General features: G+C 36.0%; 1 protein-coding gene across 1 annotated transcript in view; it reads left to right on the forward strand.

Annotated features, from left to right (window-relative positions):
• Positions 1–22749, forward strand: part of LOC100719959 (vomeronasal type-2 receptor 116-like) — a 55607-nt gene that overhangs the window by 9445 nt on the left and 23413 nt on the right. Inside the window, exons 4-7 of the mRNA XM_013151005.2 lie at positions 10256–10483; positions 10813–10936; positions 13889–14780; positions 17026–17044. Coding sequence (XP_013006459.2) covers positions 10256–10483; positions 10813–10936; positions 13889–14780; positions 17026–17044 — 1263 coding nt within the window. The remainder of the gene's footprint in view (positions 1–10255; positions 10484–10812; positions 10937–13888; positions 14781–17025; positions 17045–22749) is intronic.

The following is a 22749-nucleotide window of genomic DNA, read 5'->3' on the forward strand; positions in this document are numbered from 1 at the left end:
GAATAAAGCCATTCATATTAATGAGTGAAAACTATATAAGGCTTCAAAGCCACATAATGGGGAATCATGATTACCACATATTTTATATATTTGAATCATTTCTGATAATAAGGAAACTATTTGGTATTCATACATGTGAGTTTGATTTATTTCACTTATAAGTATGGTTTCAAGATGCGTCCATTTATATATAAATATCTCAATGTGATCCTTCTTTACAGCTGAGTACTACTCTATTATATAAAAATATCACAACTTTTTATCTATTCCTCAGTTGATGGATACTTGGGTTGATTCCAAGATCTGGCGATTACAAATTGTGCTGCTGTAAACATAGATGTACATATATCACTGTGGTATGTTGCTTTCAGTTTTTCTGGGAATATGCCTAGAAGTGGAATAGCTGGAAAAATGGAACTTCCCATCCCAGCATTTGAGAAATTTTCAGACTGACCTCCACAATGGTTGCAACAGTCTACACTCCCACCAAAAGTGCAAGACACTTCCTTTTTCCTCACAGCTTCAGCAGCATATGTTGTTGGCAGTTTCCTTGATGCTGGCCACTCTTTCAGGAGTGAGATGGAATCTCGGTGCAGTCTTAATTTTCATTTCTCTAATAACTAATGATGATGAACTTTTTGTAATGTATTTATTTGCCATTTGTGTTTCTTCATCTGCGAAGTGTGTATTCATCTCAGATACACATTTTTGGATTGAATCCTTGAATTTTGGGAGTCTGATTTTTTAAAAATCTTTATATATTTTAGAAGTCTTCTGTCTGAGGGACAGTTGACTAAACTGGTTTCCCATTTTGTGGGTTTTCTTTTCACTATGCTGGAGATTTCTTTTGACATGCAGAAACTTTTTAATAGGAGGTGGTCCCAGTTATTGATTCTGGGAAGTATTTTCCATGCGGTTTGAGTCCTGTTCATGAATTCTCTATCTAACCCTAGGTCTTCAAACTTTCTGCCCAATTTGTTTTCCAATATATTTAGTGTTTCTGCTTTAATATTCAGATCTTTGATACATTTAGATTTTACTTTAGTACATGATGATAGGCATGGGTCTAGTTCTAGTTTTTGGGTTATGGAACAGCCAGTATTTCTAGCAGCATTTATTAAAGAGACTGTCATTTTTACACGGATCCTGTTTGGCCCCTTTATCAAAGATAAGGTGGTTGAGTGTGTTTGTAGTTGTGGTTGTATCATCTAATCTATTCCATTGATCTTCAGCTCTGTTTTGATTTCAGCAACGTGTTGATTTTACTACTGTTGCTTTGTAGTGTAAGTTCAAGTCAGGGATTGTGATGCCTCCTGCCTTGCCTTTGTTGCTTAAAAATGTCTTTGCTATTTTAGGTCTCTTCTCACTCCAGATGAATTTTAGGAGTGATTTCTCTAGATCTATAAGGTATGTTGCTGGTACATTTATTGGTATTGCATTGAATCTGTATGAGTTTTGGGAGAATGGCCATTTTCACAATATTTATTCTCCCTATTCATGAGAAAAGAATGTCTTTCCATTTTCTGAGATCATCTTCAATTTCTTTTTTCTGTGTATTATAAGTTTCCCTGTGTAGGTCTTTCACTTGTTTTGTAAGGGTAATTCCTAAATATTTGGGGTTTTTGTTTGCTAGTGTGATGGGTGTGGCTTCACTTATTTCACTCTCTGTGATTTTGTTGTTAGTGAATAGGAATGCTATTGATTTTGAGTATTGATTTTGTATTCAGCTACAGTAATGAATTCATTTGTTGTACTTAAGAGTCTTTCAATGGAGTTTAGGGGGTCATCTATGTAGGGTATCACTTCATCTGCAAAAAATGATAATTTAACTTCTTTTCCTAACTTTACCCCTTTTATTTTTCTCTCTTCTCTAATTATTCTGGCTTATATTTCCAGTACTACATTAAATAGGAGCAGTGAAAAGGAAATCCTTGTCTTGTGCCTGATTTAAAAAAAAAGACCTTCAATTTTTGGCCATTTATTATGATAATGGCTGTTGGTTTGTCATAATGACCTTTATTATACTGAGGTAAACACCATCTATTCCAATTTTCTGTAAAGTTCTTATCATGAATGCATGTCGGAACTTATCAAAAGCTTTTTGTGCATCTATAGAAATGATCATGTGATTCTTACTGTTAGCTTTATTGATATGGTGGGTTACATTTATTGATTTACGTATGTTGAAACATCTCTGCATGCTTGGGATGAATAACACTTGTTCATGGTGTATGATCTTCTTGATGATTTGCTGCCACCTATTTACCAATATTTTATTGAGGAATTTTGCATCTGGGTTCATTTGGGAGATTGATATATAGTGCTCTTTTTTAGTTGGGTCTTTCTCAGGTTTTTGTACTAGAGTAATATTTGCTTCCCAGAATGATTCAGGAAGGATTGCTTCACTTTCAACTTCGTTCAAGAGTTTGAAGAGTGTTGGCATTAGGTCTTCTTTGTATTTCTTGTAGAATTCTGCAGTGAATCCATCTGGGGGTGGGCTCTTCTTTGAAGGTAAAGACTTAATTACATTTTCAATTTCATTAATAGAAATTGGGTTATTCAGCAGGTATATATCATCTTGACCTAGCTTCAATATTTCATATGTTTCTATGAATCTGTCTATTTCTTCTGTGTTTTCAAACCTTCAAAAGTACAGGTTTTCAAAATAGTTGTTGATGATCTTCTGTATTTCTATAGAGTCTGTAGTGATTTCGCCTTTTTGATTTCTTATTGCATATATTTGAGCTTTTTCTTCCCTTTTTAAAATAAGATTGGTCAGGGTATTATCAATTTTATTTATTCTTTCAAAGAACCAACTCTTTGATTCATTGATTCTTTGGATTCTTTTCTTAGTCTCTATTGCATTGATTTGTGCTTTCATATTAATAATTTCCTCTCTTCTTTTGGCTTTGTGCATGACTTGCTCTTCTTTTTATAGCTGTTTGAGGTGTAGCATCAGGTTATTTAATTGTATTTGTTTTGTTTTCCTGGTGTGGGTAGTCAGTGCAATAAATATTGCTCTGATGACGGCTTTCATTGCATCCCAGATTCGGGTAAGTTGTATCACAATTTGAATTTTCTAGTAGGAAATCTTTAATGTGTTCTTTAATTTTCCCTGTGACCTATTGATTATTCATGAGTGTGTTATTTGGTTTCCATGTGTTTCTGGGATTTTTGCAGTATATTTTGTCATTAATTTCTAACTTCATAGTCTATGGTCCGATAACATGCAAGGCTTAATTACAACACTTTTGCATTTATTTAAATATGCTCTGTGAGCTAATATAAAATCTATTTTACAGAATGACCCATGTACTGCTGAGACGAATGTGTATTCTGATGTTGTTGTATGGAACACTTTGTATATCTCTATCAAGTCCACTTGTTCACATGTGTGATTCAGTTCTGTTATTTCTTCGCTGATTTTCTGTCTGGTTGATCTGTCCTTTCGTGTCAATGGTGTGTTAAGCTCTCCTGTTACAATTGCATTGCTGATAATTTGATTTTTTATTTCTCAATACTTGCTTTACATAACAGGATGCTCTGGAATTTGGTGCATACATATTTCAGATAGTTATCCCTTCCTGTTGAAGTTTTCCCCTAATGAGTATGTAGTGACCTTCTTTGTCTCCTCTGATAATTATTGGTTTAAAGTTCACATTGTCTGAAAACAGAATGGCTACTCATGCTTTTTTTGGGGGGGGGGTTCCTGTTGCATGAAGTATTGTCTTCAATCCTTTAATTTTCAGTCTGTGAGTATCATTCTGGGTTAGATGGATTTCTTAGAGACAGCATATGGTTGGATTTTGTTTCTTGATCCATTCTGCCACTCTTTTTTCTTTAATTGGTGCATTGAGACCATTTACATTAATGGTTATAACTGTTATGTGCTGCTTTATTGTTGGCATGTTATCTTTCTGCTGTTGCATCTTTATCTTTCTGTTCTGTTTAATTATCTGCTTTCCTAAATGTATCTAAATTGTCTTTCAATATTTTTTGCAGTGTTGACTTGGTGATCATGAAGTTGTTCAGCTGTTCTTTGTCATGGAAGTATCTTTTGTCTCCATCAATTTTGAAAGATAGTGTTTCAGGGTACATCATTCTAGGTTGAAAATCATCTTCCTTTAGAATCTGGAATACTTCACTCCATATTCTTCCCAACTTTATTGTTTGTGCTGAGAAGTCTGCTGTGATTCTGATAGGTTTTCCTTTATAAGTGATCTGTCGTTTCTCTCTGATAGCTTTTAATAATTTATTTTTGGGTTGGGTTTCTGGGATGGTGAATATTATATATCTGGGTGTAGTTTTATATTGGTTATGACTGTTTGGAGTTCTATATGCTTCACTGAACCTGATGTCAGCTTCCGATCTCATGCTTGGGAATTTTCAGCTATTACTTCTGTAAATATCCTCTTGACATCCTTTATGTCGTCCCTTCTTTTTCATTAATCCTTATCAATCTTATGTTGTTTTTCTTTGCATCATCTTGCAGTTGTTGAATTGTGATTTCCTAATTCTTTCTTATTTATAAAAGTTTTTTCTTGTCCTGTTTACTAGCTGCAATCCTGTCTTCAGGGTCTGAAATCCTATCTTCACTATCATTGATGTGGTTTTTACAGCTTTCCGTGGAATTTTTGTTTTCCTGTATATCTCTGTGGATCTGCTTTATGTATTCTGTTTGTTTCTTATATTGCTCATCTAGGGATTCTGTCTTTTGGTTTAGTTCCACCAATTTTTTAACTGTGTTTTTTTAGATATGTTCAGCATCCTTTTCATTTCTTTTATCATTTCTTCTTTTACATGGGAGATTATTTCTAATTTGAATCCCTTTAAAGCTTCCCAGAGTGGCTTGTTTATTCATCTATTTGCCATTAGTGTTTATTCATCTGAGAACTGTATGTTCATTGCAGATGTTCAATTTTGGATTGAATTTTGGGAGCCTGATTTTTTAAAAACTTTTTCTATGTTTTCAACAGAAGTACTTTGTCTGATGGGCAGTTGACTAAGATTCATTTTAATTCATGAGTTTCCTTTTTACTCTGTTAGAAATTGCTTTCAACATGCAAAATCTTTATGTGATTCCAGTTATAGGTTCTAGAAAGTATTTCCTGTGTGGTTTGATATTTGTTCTTGAATTTTCTACCTACCCCTATGTCTTCAAGATTTCTACCTATATTTTCTCTTTTAATATTTAGATCCTTGATCCATTTTGACTTTAGTACATGGTGATAGGCATGGGTCTAGTTATTAAAGAGACTATCTTTCTTCCAGTGAATGGGTTTGGCCCCTTTATCAAAAATAAAGTGACTCAATGTGTTTGTAGTTGTGGTTCTATCTTCTACTCTATTCCACTGATCTTCAGGTCTGTTTTTATTCCACTACCATGCAGATTTTATTATAGAAGCTTTGTAGTATAACTTCAGGTCAGGGATTGTGATGTTTCCTGCCTTGCCTTTGTTTCCCAGAATTACCTTTGTTGTTCTAGGATTTTTCTGGTTCCAGATGAATTTTAGAAATGATTTCTCTAGATCTATGAGGTATGCTAGTGGTATTTTCATTGGAATTGCATTAAATCTGTATTACAATTTTGGGAAAATGGTTATACAATATTTAATCTTCCTATCCAACAACAATGAATGTCCTTCCATTTTCTGAGATCCTCTTCAGATTCTTTTTCAGGGTATTATAATGTTCCTTGAATAGATCTTTTAATTCTTTTGCTAGATTGAGTCTAAGTATTTCATTGTTTGAATGCTATTATGAAGGGTGTGGCTTTTCTTACACTCACTCAGTGAGTTTCTTGTGTATAGGAATGCTATTGATTTATGAGTATTGACTTATATCCAACTACATTATTTAATTTATTGAATATGCCTATGAGTCTTTCAGTGGAGCTTTGTGGGTCTTCTATGTAGAAGGGGTTATCTACGGGGGTGATCTGCAAATAATTATAATTTAACTTCAGTTCTTATCCTTGGTCCATTTATTTCTCTCTCTTATCTCATAGCTCTAGCTAGTGTTTCCAGCACTCTTGAATAGGAGTGGTGATACTGCATATCCTTGTCTTTGTCCTGATTTTAGAGTAAAGACTTTCAGATTTTGGCTGTTTAATATGATACTGGTTGTTGGTTTGCCATAGATGGCCTTTATCATATTGAGGTAAACACCATCTATTCCAATTGTCTGTAAGGTTTCTACCATTAATGAGTATTTAACTTTATCAAAATCATTTTCTGCATTTATAGAAATGATCGTGTGATTCTTATTTTTGACTATTGATATGATGAATTATATTTATTGATATGGATATGCTGAACTATCCCTGCATTCCTGGAATGAATCCCACTTGGTCTTGTTGTATACTTTTCTTGATTTGGTGCACTCTGTTTGCCAATATTTTATTGGTAATTTTTGCATGTATGTTCATTAGGGAGATTGGCCTGTAGTTCTCTTTTGGGGTGGGTCTTACTCTGGTTTTAGTGTTAGATTAATATTTAGTTCCTAAAATCAGTTAGGGAGAATTGTTTACTTTTCAATTTCTTTGAAGAGTTTGAGGAGTGTTGGCATTACGTCTTCTTTGAATTACTGGTAGTTTTCCTCAGTGATTCCATCTGGACCTGAGCTTTTCTTGTTGGCATGTTTCTGATTACATTTTCAGTATCATTAGTTGAAATTGAGTTATTTAGCAGTTTTATGTCTTCTTGATCAAGCTTTGGTAATTCATGTTTCTAGGAATGTGTCCCTTTCTTCAGTGTTATCAAGCCTATGAGATTAGAGATTTTCAAAGTAGGTACTGATGATCTTTGTTTCCACAGGATCAGTAGTGATTTCTCCCTTTTCATTGCTCATTGCATGAATTTGGGTTTTTTCCTTCCTTTTTAAAATAAAATTGGCTAGGGCCTTATAATTTTGCTTAAACTTGCAAAGAGTAAGCTTTTTCATTAACAGATTTTTTGCATTGTTTTCTTAGTTTGTAAAATCAGAGCATTGATTTCTGTGTGATCTTTATAATTTCCTCCCTTCTTTTGACTTTAGGCTTGAATTGCTCTTCTTTTGCTAGATATTTCAGATGTAGTGTCAGGTTATTTATGTTTGATCAGTTTTCCCGATGTGGGAATTCACTGCAATAAATTTTCCTCTGAGGACTGCTTTCATTGCATCCCACAGGTTCTGGTAATTTGTATTTGTATTTTCACTTGAATGTCAATATTGTTTAACTTCTTTAATTTCCTCTGTGATCCACTGATTTGTCAGGAGTGTTTATTTAATTTCCACTGATTGTGAGGATCTTGCCATTTTTTGCCCATTAATTTCTAGTTTCATTGTGCTATGAGTCAGACATGCATGGTATAATTTCTATTCTTTGGCATTTACTTAAGCATGTTTTGTGGACTAGTATATGGTCAGTTTTAAGAAGTGTCCCATGTGCTGCTGAGAAAAATGTATATTTTGGTGTTATTGGTTGGAACACTCTGGATATGTCCAACAAGTCCATTTGTTCACTGTTGTGATTCTGTTCTCTTATTTCTTGCTGGTTTTCTGTCTAGTTGATCTCTTTCTTTGTGTCATTTGCACTAAAGTCTGCCATTATAATTTTGTTATTGCTTATTTGATTTTTCATTTCTGTTAATATGTTTTGTATAACTTGGTGTTCTGGAATTTGATACATAGATATTTGAGATTGTTATCTCTTCCTCTTGAAGATTTTCTGTAACTAGTATGTAGTGACCTTCTTTATCTCTCCTGATCATTCTTGGTTTGAAGTTCACATTGTCTGTAAACAGAATAGCTACCCCTGCTTTTTTTGGGCTCCTATTACATGGAGTATTGTTTTCCATCATTTCAATTTCATTCTATGATTTTCCCTTTTGGTTACATGGGTTTCTTTTTCTTTTTCTTTTTTTTTTTTTTTTTTTGACTATTTCCTTTTTATCAGTACCGGGGATCAAACTCACAACTGCCTGCTTGCAAGGCAGGCACTTACGCCACTGAGCTAAGTCTCCAGCCCCGTTAGATGGGTTTCTTGTCAACAGCATGTTATTGGATGTATCGCTTGATCCATTCTGCCAGTCTGTTTCTTTTAATTGAATTGAGACCATTTGCACTAATGGTTATAACTGATATATAAATATGTATTGGTATTTTTTGACATATTACCTTTTTCCTGTTGATTCTTTACCTTTCACCTCTATTGAATTGTTTGCCCTGCCTTGCTTAGTGGTTTTTTCATATGTCTATCTAGAATGCCTTTCAGTATTCTTTGCACGGCTGGTTTGGTGGGCATGAAGTTCTTCAGATGTTCTTTGTCATGGAAGTATCTTATTTTTCCATCCATTTTGAAGGACAGTTTTTCAGGGTACATCAATCTGGGTTGGAAGTCATTTTCTTTTAGGATCTGAAATACTTCAATCCAGGCTTTTCTTGACTTCACTGTTTGTGTTTAGAAGTCTGCTGTGATTCTGATAGGCTTTTCTTTATAGGTGATCTGCTTCTTATACAAGCTTTCAGTACTCTATACTTATGTTGGATTTCTGGAATGTTCATTATTGTAAGTCTGGGTGTATTTTTATTTTGCCTATGGCTATTTGGAGTTCTATAAGCTTTGCTTATCTGTGTCTCAGTTTCCTTTTTCTTGTTTTGGAAAATTTCAGCCATTACTTCTGTAAATAGCCTCAGTATCATTTCTTTGGTCACTTTCCTTTTCATTTATACCTATCAATCTTGTGTCATTTTTCTTTGAATCATCTTGCAGGTGTTGAATTGTAATTTCCAGATTCCTTGTTATTTTTAAAAGATCTTTCCTTTCCTGTTCACGAGCTGCAGTCTTGTCTTTAGGGTCTGTCTTCATTTTCATTGAGGCGGGTTGGCCAAACTTGATTCAAGATTTCCTCCACAACTCTTTGAGTCTGCTTCATGTAATCTGTTTGTTTCTTATATTGTTCATTCAAGGTTTCTATCTTTTTGCATTGTTCTTGTATTTTTTATCTTTCTTAGATGTGTGGTTAAACATTTCTTTCATTATACTTATCATTTCTTCTTTTACCAGCAGATTATTTCAGATCTGAGTTCTTTTGTACTTTCCAATTTTTCTGTCATTTCAGGAGTTTCAGGTATGTGACTTACTTTTTCTTCTGTGTTCATGTATCCTAGGCTTGATTGGGGTGGGCTGAAGGTTTGAAATTGCATTTTTCTTTTTCATTTTATCATATTCCTATGTTCCCTTAGGGAAGCTGATAGCAAGCTGTCAGTTTCTTTCTTGGTTGAGAATATCTATCCCTATTGCAGGGAATTTCAATGGTTGCATGGAAGTCTTTAGACAGACTTAATCAGGTGGCTCCTGGATGCTTGGTGTCACCAGGTGTGGCCTTACCAGCCTCAGAATGATGTGCCAAAGCTTTGCTGTGTAATGGAATTCACTGCATGCCCTCTTGAATAGCAAGTGTAGCACAGGTGGCTGGGGGCCACTCAAGTGTTGCTGAATGGGGCCAAACAGGAGTGAAGGAACCTTCCAGTGCATCCTTCACTGATGTGGAATCCTCAGTAAGGCCTTGCCATTCTCAGAGCAACAAGATAAAGCCTCCCAATGGAATAGAAATTGCTGCACAGATTTTCAGCTCATCACATGGAGTATAGGTGGCTGCAGGCCACTCAGGGGTCACTGAACTGGAACACTTATGCTTTGAGAGAACTTTGAGTGCATCCTCTGGTCATGTGCGATACTGTCAGGGTTTTGCCCATCTTGCAGCAATGTTTCAAAACTTCTCTGTTGATGGAAATTGCTGCACACACCATTGGCTCATGCATGGTACCTCTGGCCAGTCGGGGGTCATTTGGGCCTGGAGGCCCAAGTAGGCCTCCAGGGACTTTCCGGGGTGTCCTCTAGTGATGTGGGACTCGGGATGAAGCCTTCCACATCTCTGAGCAAGTTACCAAAGCTTCCCCATGGGAATGAATTTTCTGGGCACACTTTCAGCTATTAAGATTGAACGCAGGCTGCACAGTTAATGTTTTTCCCCAACTCATCTGTACATCTTAATTGAATTGGATTGCAAAAAATTATTTTTCTGAAATTGACTGGTGTTTCCTGACTATGGTACATTTTAGTCCTTCAACATTCACCTGTTCCAATTTAATTGATACCATCGCTTAAACAGTTTTATGTAAATGAAATTAGTGACACTTAGGACCTTCCTTGCATTCCTATTTTTGTTTGTATATTGGAGCCCTGTTAACATAGGATGTTGTGTGTTTTTAGCTGAATCCCTTTTTGAAGAACACCCAATTTTCCAATTCTGCTGGAGATCAAGTGAATTTGAATGACAGAAGGAAACTGGATTCAGAGTATGACATTCTCAATTTTTGGAATTTTCCAGAAGGCCTTAGACTTAAAGTTAAAGTGGGAACATTTTCTTCCCATGCTCTACATGGTCAAAAAATGACTTTATCTGAAGATATGATAGAGTGGTCCACAGGAGTTACAGAGGTATGTTTACCTAATCATGATGCACTTCCTTAAGCACTAGTGAGCTAAATCTCTCAAAGGGTTTGTGCTTCCAATTGTCATCAAGCAATAATCATCTGTGCACATTGAATAATTAAATTTTAAATTTCAAAAAAGATTATTTATATGTTTTCTAGTGAGTGGGAAATGAATGCATTTACTTTATTTTTGTAAGTATGTGTTTCATAGTATGAGACGAACTTGGCATGGGGATTCAATAGTTTTGTTTATGTAACGAAAATAAAATTTTTTCTTGAAATTCTGAAGTAAATAAAATTCTAAGAAATTACCACTATACATTCTTGCCTTAGAGTCCCCTCTCAGTATGCAGTCAGAGTTGCAGTCCTGGATTTAGAAAAAGCCCTCAAGAGGGAAAGGCTGCCTGCTGTTTTGATTGCATCCCTTGTGCAGACAGTGAGATCACCAATGAAACAGGTAGGAGCCTGTCCTGTGGACACATACTCAATCCACTTTTCACTCACTCTGCCTCTTCAGGTAATGGGAAAAAATCTCATAGAGGACACGAATGATACAGAGGACACTAATTCTTCCTTCACTTATCAAATTATTTGTTTATTCAGTGCTATTACCTGGTTGGAAAACAAATTTTCTTTTGAAATTCACTCTAATTCACTTTCTTTTTATTACATGCTTTTTAATCTTTTTTCCATTACTGGTTATTAAACCAAACTGTACTCTATCAATGGTCCCTATCAGCAGAGCCTGTTATTTGATATTATGTGACAGTATCACTAATTTGCCTCAGGCTGCCCCCAAAATTTGAAAGCCCTGTCTGAGTTCACTAATTCTCTGGAATAATACTTATATACTGCTACATGTGGCTAAATTGATAACTTTAATTTTTCTCAGAACACTTAGGCAGATAAATTTGGTTTTGGATATTTTAAAATTACAGTTTTAGAAGGGTTAAATGACAGTTTTCAGCATGGACTCTCAACTGTGCACATGTTTAACAGAAACAGCATCTACTCTTGGTGCTTGGAGTACCCCACTGCATAGCAAATGCTAGAGACACAGTCACAGATTTGAGAATATAATGCTAAAGAAGCAGAATGTTCCTCTCAACACCTATGTAATCTACAAATACAAGCATACATTCATGACAGTTAGGATCACAAATAATTTGTAGAAAAAGCCTACATGATTGCCTACTTCAAACTAAACTGAGGAAAAAGTGTTTGAATGGCTGTTTTTATCCAGAGAGTAACAATCAGAAATACAGCTGGTCCAACTTTATAAGGTATAGGGAACTGAGGACAAAGAACACAGGAAGACTGTAGTGCATGCTGAGTTAAGAGTCCAGCCAGTGGATCGGTTGATGGTTACCTAGAGCAGGATGATGGTTTAGAGATTTTACAATATCCTAATTTGTGACTCATTGCAAAAGGTGTCACGGACGGGGTTTTTTTAGTCCTGTACACTATTTTGTAAAGGCCAATGATACGCTTCAAAAACATAAAGTAGTAGAGGAATGAGAAATATGACAGAGAATAAAGGACATGAAAATTGGAGGAAATGTCTGAGCATGCTTTAATAAGTGTCCAAAGTGTTCTTGTCATGAGTAACCTGCTACTGCTCAACAAACACCTCATTTGGAGTACAATGTGAAGTTAAAACACTCCGTATTTTGACTTGGATAAATTACACCATATTTGTCCCAAAGAGAACTATGATTTAGTAAAAATCATCAGTAAATTCTTAAGAGATATGCTTTGTTAAATCAAGTAATAAGAAAAACTAATCCTAACTGCAGACATACTAACAAGTGCAGGCTTTGTGGGCCTGACGTGATCAAGAGATAAGACATATTTTTTAGGTCAGCAGCACAACATTGTTGAACAATTTGTAGATCAAAAACCTAATCCTTTGAATTCAGCAAAACAGTCCTTTTCCATCTCCTAGACTGTAGTTGTATTAAGTAAGTATAGTGGCCAAGGATGAAATTCTTCTTAAAGTAACACTCTCCAAAGTTGGAGCCACTGGATATCTGACAGCAATTTACATTTTGATGGCCAGCTTTCACAAAGTATTTTTCCAAACTTCATTTTATTCTAACACTAACTCATGGTAAACGGGATGGTATATCTTCAAACCACAATTTTAAAATAACAGAAATGGGCAATTAAGTACATTTCATCAAAAACCTTTGCTCAAATATTGATCAAAGACCTTGGGAAAATGTCTTCAGTTAACTGAGGTTTGAAGCACTTTGTACATCTTCTGATATTAGAAAGAAACATCAAGAAAAATGTTACCTACCAATTAAGTAGTAAGAGAAAAGTCTCTAACTGTTGCTCAAAATTTGTGTTATGTTATTCTATAGTACACTTTACAATTTGTGGTGCATTAGCAAGAATGAGATTACAAAATTCTGGGTCATAATCTGCCAGGCATGATGCTCAACATCATGATTAATGTAGTGAAGAAAACTAACAAAATTAAGTTTTAGAAATAAAGAAACTTGATAGTAAGATTTTCTAGTAATACTAGTTAACTGTAAAATTTATGTCAATGAATAAATTTATGCTGAATTTCCTAGTTATTCAACACAAGGCTATTACAAAAAGAAACATGTTTCTACACATTGATCATAAAGTATTCATATGTAAAATCTTGAAAAATGATTTTTCAGCACTTCAAAGTCACTAAATATGTAGTAAATCAGCTGTAGTGGTTTTGCAAGATACCCAAATCAAACTATTGAAACACCCTTTTGAAAACAAAAATTTAAAAGTGATTGCAGCAAACACATAGATGAAAAGAGTCAACAATGGAACAAGTCACATTTAATATATTTCTTCATATGTATATCCCTGTAACACAGTAAATTATTTTGGCTTCCTAGCATGCAATTGTTAATTGAATATCTGGGGAAGCATTTATAAAGATTTGAATTAGATCAAATAAGGGAAGTAATAAAGGTTGATCCATAATTACTTGTACAAAGAGTGTTTTATGCTTATGCCACATTTAAAAGGATAGTAAACAACAAATAGGATTACTTGGGAATTATTCTCTATATACCATCCTTTAATTTTGTGCTTGTAATACAACAGAAGCATGAGATGTGGTGATACATGCTTGGTATCCAGGTTTCTGACAGGCTGAACGAAAGGATTTTCAGTCAGAACATACATAATAACAAGGAAATTTTCTTCTCAAAATACTAAAATTTAAAAGGATTAGAAATATACCTCATGGAGTTTCTGAGTTCAATCCCAGATTGTAAAAAAGAAAGAGAAACAAAAGACAAAACAACAATAATATCACACAGCCACCATTTAGTTCAAGTCCACAGAGTTCCTGGGGATGGGACTGTAAAAAAGATATGAAACCAAGACAAGTGACAATTTTAATTTTCTCTAGATATGGAACAGTGTGTAAAGTGTCTAGGTCATCAATATGCCAACACTCAGAGAAACCAGTGCTTGCATAAAACTGTGACCTTTCTGGCTTATGAAGATCCTTTGGGAAAAGCTCTGGCTGGCACTGCCCTGAGCCTCACTGCCCTCACAACTGCTGTCCTTGGGCTCTTTGTGAAGCACCAACACACTGCCATTGTCAAGGCCAACAACAGGACTCTCAGCTACACCCTGCTCATCTCTCTCCTCTCTTGTTTCCTCTGTTCCTTGCTCTTCATTGGCCAACCCAACACAGCTACCTGCATCCTCCAGCAGACCATATTTGCAGTTGCATTCACTGTGGCTGTTTCCACGGTCTTGGCCAAAACCATTACTGTGGTGCTTGCATTTAAAATCACTGCTCCAGGCAAGAGGATGAGGCGGTTGCTGGTATCAGGGACACCAAATTTCATCATCCCCATCTGTTCCCTGATTCAACTCACTCTCTATGCAGTCTGGATGGGGACAAATCCACCCTACATTGACACAGATGCACACTCTGAACATGGCCACATCATCATTGTGTGCAACAAGGGCTCCCTCACTGCCTTCTACTGTGTCCTGGGATACTTGGGCTCCCTGGCTCTGCTCAGCTTCACTGTGGCTTTTCTGGCCAGGAACCTGCCTGACACCTTCAATGAGGCCAAGTTCCTGACATTCAGCATGCTGGTGTTCTGCAGTGTGTGGGTCACCTTCCTCCCCGTGTACCACAGCAGCAAGGGGAAGGTGATGGTGGCCATGGAGGTCTTCTCCATCTTGGCCTCTGCTGCAGGTCTGCTGGGATGCATCTTTGTCCCTAAGTGTTACATTATTTTGTTAAGGCCAGAGAGAAATTCTCTTACCGGGATCAAGAATAATATACTTTCTGTGAGAAAGGAGCCTTCTTATCATTAAACATGTTTGTTTTCTATTATAACTTGTGATCTTGAAGTCAAAACTGAACCATGTGTGAAGTCAGACAATGTATTCTATTATATGTGATTTAAATCCTTAGTAGAAAGTATAGTCCTCATCTGTTTCAATTGAATTATATTCTAAATATTTTATTTCAAGCTATATCCTGTCTTCTATATGCTGATTATAGTACATTTTAGTGGTTGTGTGCATATTTGTCTACTTTCAATTTTCTTTTTCAGTTAGTTGCATTACTTTTTAGTGTCCTATCTTACATAGCTTTTTAAGATCCAACAAGTGACTGGTTAATTCAAGTATAAACACTGTTGATTTTATGATGCTAATGTATTGAATTTGTAAACTACTTTGAGAAAAATCTGGCAGATATGCAGTAGAGTGTTTTCAACTTCCACATTTGCATTTCTTTGTATCCTAAATAATTATTGTTGATGGCGAGGTAGACATGTGTATAATGTACATTTTGAATTATATATATATATATACATAGTTTATAAAATAAGCTTTCTTTTCATTTTATATCCAAGTATTTTAAAGAATTCATAGATAATGTGACAAGAAATTATTTCTCTGCCATATATTTTGACACATATATTCATGTGAATCCATGTATATGAAGTTTTATTTCTGTTCAAGTTTGTATACACATGTGATCCTAGCACTAGTGTGAGGCTGAATATTGTAAGCCTGAGCTCAACCTGGAGTACTTCAAGGCTTAACAAGCATCTGTCTGAAAATCAACATTAAATAAATCAGAAGCTTGCTGTGTGCCAAAATCCAGTTTTTGGCTTTTGAGTCACCAGGTTTTCTTTCAGTGTTTAAATAGAAGAAATTCAATAATAATTTTGAAAATTTAGTTCTCATTAAAACCTTCAATTGGCCACCATGTGGTGATCTTTGACACAGCTGAGGTCTTACTTGAAATCAATATTTACCATCTGTTTTAAAAGAAGGACAGAGTATTTCTCCTTTATTGGATTTTTGAGAATGCATATGCAAGAAAATCTGTTCCATAAAAGAACAGACTTAAAGAGTGTTTATATGGCTGGGTGGACAGCAACAAGAATGGATGGGAAGAAAAGTGTATCAGAGACAAACAACAGAGGAGCAGAGTTTATGGGTACATCAGTGGGACTACAGAGTGAAGGAATATTAGGGAGTAAATAAAATGGCGTGAGCGCGTCCAGCCGAGCGGAGGAACGGAGGCTCGGCCTGCTGCCGCCTCAACCATCCGGGGCCCATACTACCACCACTGGGGACTGGAACGTGCGCATACAGCTGAGTGGAGGCCGGCCCGGCTGCTGCCTCTCCCACCCGGGACACATACTACGACCTACTGTCAAGAAATCAGGCAATAGGGGGCACCTACATCTGCCTCCCTGTGTGTCTGGAGGACTGAGGATATCTCAGCAAGCAGGGGAGCATCACACGTTCCAGAGGCCCTGCAGCCTGTGGTAAGTGCTCAGCTCACTCTGCCCAAAGTCCAGAGTGTGCGTGACCCTCCAGGCTTCCGGGTGCAGTGAAGTGGATGAGTGGTTTGAGGCAACTACATCCGCCTCCCCATCCTGGCTGCACTTGGAGAACTGTGGAGCTTCCAACAAGTAGGTGGGCGCATGCTTTCCCCAGAGCCCAGCCTATTTGGGACTCCTGCATCTCACCATCAGTGTGCAGAAGAGGGGCTGGGTGGATTTGGGGCACCTACATCCACCTCCCCCTGTGTCTAGAGGACTGAGGACACCTCAGCAAGCAGGGGAGCATCACAGGTTCCACAAGCCCCACAGCTTGTGGTAAGTGCTCAGCTCACTCTGCCCGAAGCCCAGACTGTTTGGGACCCTCCAGGCTTCCGGGTGCAGAGAAGTGAATAAGTGGGTGTGAGGCATCTACATCCACTTCCCCATCTCGGCTGCTCTTGGAGAACTGTGGAGCTTCCAACAAGCAGGGGGGCACACAGTATCCCTGAAGCCCAGCTTATCTGGAACTACAGAGTTCTAAACAGGTAGATGAGAGCCATTGGTTGTACAGGCCCAGTGGCTTGGGGCAACGGGGTGCCAGACTCTCTGGAGCTGTGAACATAGAAGGGGACTACCAACAGATGTTGAGGAAGCTTACAAATAACACTTCAAACACAGAAATATAGGAAAATGACAAAACGAAAGACCAAATTACAACCTCAAACCTCCAGCCCATCTCAAGAAAACATAGGAGCGAAGTATATAGAAGAAAATATATGCCATTCACCTCAAATACTGGACATAATAGCTACTGAAATTAACAAGCAAATCCAGGAAGCTTTAAAGGAATTCAGACTTGAAATAATCTCCCAGGTAAAAGAAGAAATGATAAAAGAAATGAAACAGATTCTGAATATATTTAAAGGAAACACAGATAAAAATTGGAGGAACTAAACAAAAAGAATCCCTAGAGGAGCAATATAAGAAACAAACAGAATACATAATGCAGATGCACAGAAATATACAGGAAATAAAAAACTCCACTGAAAGTTGTAAAAACCGCCTTAATGAAAGTGAAGATAGAATTTCAGACCTTGAAGACAGGATTGCAGCTAGTGAACAGGAAAGGAAAGATCTTTAAAAAAAAAACAAGGAATCAGGAAACAACAATTCAACAGCTGCAAGACGATGTAAAGAAATATAACATAAGAATCATAGGGATTAATGAAAAAGAAGGAAACAACATAAAGGATGTCACGAGGATATTTAGAGAAGTAATAGCTGAAAATTTCCCAAGCATGAGATAAGAAACTGACATGAGGATCAGTGAAGCATATAGAACTCCAAATAGTCATAACCAAAATAAAAATACACCCATACATATAATAATCACCATCCCAGAAATCCAACACAAGAATAGATTATTAAAAGCTGTCAGAGAGAAAAGACAGATCACTTATAAAGGAATACCTATCAGAATCACAGAAGACTTCTCATCACAAACAATAAAGTCAAGAGGAGCATGGAGTGAAGTATTCCAGATCCTAAAGCAAAATGATTTCCAACCTAGACTGATGTATCCTGCAAAACTATCATTGAAAATTGATGGTGAAATACGATACTTCCATGACAAAGAACAGCTGAAGAACTTCATGAACACCAAACCAACCCTGCAAAAAATATTGAAAGACAGTTTTGATACACAAAGGAAAAAAACCACTAAGCAAAGCAGATAATTAAATAGAACAGAAAGATAAAGATGCAACAGCAGACAGATAACATGTCAACAATAAACCAGCATTTAACATTAATAACCATTAATGTAAATGGTCTCAATGCACCAATCAAAAGAAACAGACTAGCAGAATGGATCAAGAAACAAAATCCAACCATATGCTGTTTAGAGGAAACCCATCTAACCCAGAAGGATACTCACAGACTGAAAGTCAAAGGATGGAAAACAATATTTCATGCAGCAGGAATCCAAAAAAAGGCAGGAGTAGCCATTCTGTTTGCAGACAACATGAACCTTAAACCAACAATGACCATAAAGGACAAAGAAGATCACTACATACTCGTTAGGGGAAAACTCCAAGAGGAAGAGATTACTATCTTAAATATATAGGCACCAAACTGCAGAGCACCCAGTTACATAAAACAACTATTAACAGAAATGAAAACTCAAATTATCAGTAACACAATTGTAATAGGAGACCTTAATACGCCATTGACACCAAGGGACAGATCAACCAGACAGAAAATCAGCAAAGAAATAACAGAACCGAATCACACCTGCGAACAAATGGATTTGATAGACATATACAGAATGTCCCACCCAACAATATCAGAATACACATTCTTCTCAGCAGTACATGGATCATTCTCTAAAATAGACCATATATTAGATCACAGAACATATTTAAACAAATGCAAAAGTGTTGAAATCATCCCTTGCATGTTATCGGATCATAGCACTCTGAAATTAGAAATTAATGATAAAAGATACTGCAAAAATCCCACAAACACATAGAAACTGAATAACACACTCTTGAGTAATCAGTGGGTCACAGAAGAAATTAAAGAAGAAATTAAACAATACCTAAAAGAAAATGAAAATGCAAAACAACTTACCGGAATTTGTGGGATGCAACGAAAGCCGTCCTGAGAGGAAAATTTTATTTCACTGACTTCCCACATCAGGAAAACAGAACAAATACAAATGAATAACTTGATGCAACACATCAAACAGCTAGAAAAAGAAGACAAAGTCAAGCCGAAAGCCAAAAGAAGGGAGGAAATTATAAAAATCAGAGCAGAAATCAATGCAATAGAGACTAAGAAAACAATCCAAAGAATCAATGAATCAAAGAGTTGGTTCCTTGAAAGAATAAATAAAATTGATGAGCCCCTAGCCAACCTTATTTTAAAAAGGGAAGAAAAAGCTCAAATTCATGCAATAAGAAATGAAAAAGGTGAAATCACTACAGACCCAATAGAAATACAGAAGATCATCAACACCTATTTTGAAAACCTCTACTCTCAAAAGCTTGATAACACAGAAGAAATAGACAGATTCTTAGAAGCATATGTAGTACCAAAGCTAGATCAAGAGGATGTAAAACTGTTGAATAACCCAATCTCTGTTAATGAAATTGAAAATGTAATTAAGTCCTTGCCTACAAAGAAGAGCCCAGGCCCAGATTGATTCACTGCACAATTTTACAAGAAATATAAAGAAGACCTAATGCGGACACTCCTCAAACTATTCAATGAAATTGAAAGGGAAGAAAACCTTCCTAAGTCATTCCTGGAAGCAAATATTACTCTAGTACCAAAACCTGAGAAAGACCCAACTAAAAAGGAGAACTATAGACCAATCTGCCTAATAAACACAATCCACAAAAAGATATTGCAAAAATCCACAACAAGATATTGGCAAATAGGATGCAGCAAATCATCAAGAAGATTATACATCATGACCAAGTGGGATTCATCCCAGGAATGCAAGGATGGTTCAACATATGTAAATCAATAAATGTAATCCACCATATCAATAAAGCTAAAAGTAAGAATCACATGATCATTTCTATAGATGCAGAAATAGCCTTCGATACGGTCCAACATTAATTCATGATAAGAACTTTATAGATAATTGGAATAGATGGACTTTACTTCAATATAATAAAGGGCATTTATGACATACCAATAGCGTCATACTAAATGGCCAAAGATTGAAAGACTTTACTTTAAAATCTGGCACAAGACAAGGATGTCCTTTATCACCTCTCCTATTTAATATAGTACTGGAAGTACTAGCCAGACCAACTAGGCAAGAGAGACAAATAAAAGGGGTAAAGATAGGAAAAGAAGAAGTTAAATTAACATTATTTGCAGATGAAATGATACTCTACATAGAAGACCCCCTAAACTAAATTGAAAGACTCTTAGATACAATAAATAAATTCAGTAATGTGGCTGGATACAAAATCAATACTCAGAAATCAATAGCATTCCTATACACGAACAAGAAAATCACAGAAAGCGAAATAAGGGAAACCACACTCTTCACATTAGCAAGCAAAAATATGAAATGTTTAGGAATTAATCTTACAAAAGAAGTGTAAGACCTATACAAGGAAAATTATAATACACTAAAAAAGAAATTGAAGATGATCTCAGAAAATGGAAAAACATCCCTTTCTCATGGATAGGAAGAACAAACATTGTGTAAATGGCCATTCTCCCAAAACTGTTATACAGATTCAATGCAATCTCAATAAAAATACCATCAACATAACTTATAGATCTAAAGAAATCACTCCTAAATTTCATCTGGAACCAGAAGAGACCTAGAATAGCAAAGGCAATTCTAAGCAGCAAAGGCAAAGCAGGAGGCATCACAATGCCTCACCTGAAGTTATACTACAAAGCAACAGTAGTACAATCAACATGGTACTGGAATCAAAACAGAGCCGAAGATCAATGGAATAGATTAGAAGATACAATCACAACTACAAACACACTCAACCACTTTAGCTTTGATAATGGAGCCAAGCAGGTTCACTGGAAGAACAACAGTCTCTTTAATTAATGGTGCTGGAAAAACTGGCTCTCTATTTTCCAAAAACTAAAGCTGTACTAAATTATAAATCTAAATGGGTCACAAGTCTGAATATTAAAACAGAAACACTAAATCTATTGGAAGACAAATTGGGTAGAAACCTTGAAGACATAGGAGTAGGTAGAGAATTCATGAACAGGACTCAAACCGCACGGGAAACACTACCCAGAATCAATAGCTGGGACCACTTCTAATTAAAAAGTTTTTGCATGCCAAAAGAAATATCGAGCATAGTAAAAAGAAAACCCACAAACTGGAAAAAGATTTTAGTGAACTCTCTCTCAGACAAGGGCCTCTTGTCTAAAACATATAAAGAATTTAAAAAACTCAGACCCCCAAAATTCAAAGATCTAATCCAAAAATGCATCTGAGATGAATACACATTTCTCAGATGAAGAAATACAAATGGCAAATAAATACATGAAAAAATGTTCATCATCATTGGTCATTAGAGAAATGCAAATTAAAACCACACTGAGATACCATATCACTCTGGAAAAAATGGCCAGGATCAAGAAAACCAACAACAACAAATGCTGGAGAGGCTGTGGGGAAAATGAGCTCTCCTGCACTGTTGGTGGGAGTGTAGACTGGTACAACCTTTGTGGAGGTCTGTCTGGAGATTTCTCAAAAAGTTGGGATTGGAAGTCCCATTTATTCCAAGTATTCCACTTCTAGGCATATTCCCAGAAGAACTGAAAGCATCATACCACATTGATATATGGGCACCTATGTTTATAGCAGCGCAATTTGTAATCGCCAGTTCTTGGAAACACAAATGTCCATCAACTGAGGAATGGATAAAAAAGTGGTGGTATTTCTATACAATGGAGTATTACTCAGCTATAAGGAAGGATCATGTTGAGATATTTATCAATAAATGGGCACAGCTTGAGACCATACTCATAAGTGAAATAAATCAATCTTGCATGTGTGAATACCGAATAGTTTCCCTAATGTAAATAATTGTTCAAATATATAAAAATATGTGGTAATCATGATTCCCCATTATGTGGCCTTGAAGCCTTATAAAGGTTTCACTTATTAATTGGAAAGGCTTTATTCTGGGCTCCTTATTATGGAAATATTTGAAGCTATAGTATATGAAGTTTTATCCAAATAGTTATTTCTTATGTTTGTTTTAATTAAGGGGAAAAACTAAAAAAATTAGCAGGATATATAATAGTAACTGTTTTTGATTTCCTATTAACTTGTTTTAAAGTCCTGTAATACTCCCACGATCTTGTTTTGACTGATTAGACTCTGTTCCATTCTGTATGATAGTATCAAGTTTGGGGGTATAAGCAACTACTTTGAAGGCAATAAGATTCATTAAGATGCCCATTCTGATTTGACTATTGTCTCCTTTGGAAGTCCTGTAATGTTTACAATGCTTAAGTTTTAGTGGTCTTGTTTTCTACTATTTTGTTCAACTTTATAATACCTAATGAGATAGACAATTCCTTTTAAGGAAACAAGAGACATTATGGTAACCATTGTTTAAAACCTTGTATTCTGTTTTTACCTCATGTGCTATGTCTCTCCTTGGTTTTGACTGACAGCTTTGTTTTGCCATATTTGACTTTATTCTCTCCCCTCCCCCCAAAAAGTAATAAGAACTATGGAGTAATAAAACCCAAAATGTGTAAATTTTGTTGTAAAAACAGAAGGAAAAAAAGTGCTCTAAAAGATACAGCAGCAAGTGTGTTTAGGGGTGTTAAATAGCTAACCATATTAATGTTTTTGGTTGGATCATTGAACACAACTGTTTACAGTATCACTGTTTGAATATCCACTTTGTATGCTTTGATACTGTGACTTGAGCAACTATCTCTAAGATGA

This window comes from Cavia porcellus, unplaced genomic scaffold (assembly GCF_034190915.1).
Source record: "Cavia porcellus strain 051 isolate PalLab524CR breed Dunkin Hartley unplaced genomic scaffold, mCavPor4.1 scaffold_17, whole genome shotgun sequence".
NCBI classification, from domain to species: domain Eukaryota; kingdom Metazoa; phylum Chordata; class Mammalia; order Rodentia; family Caviidae; genus Cavia; species Cavia porcellus.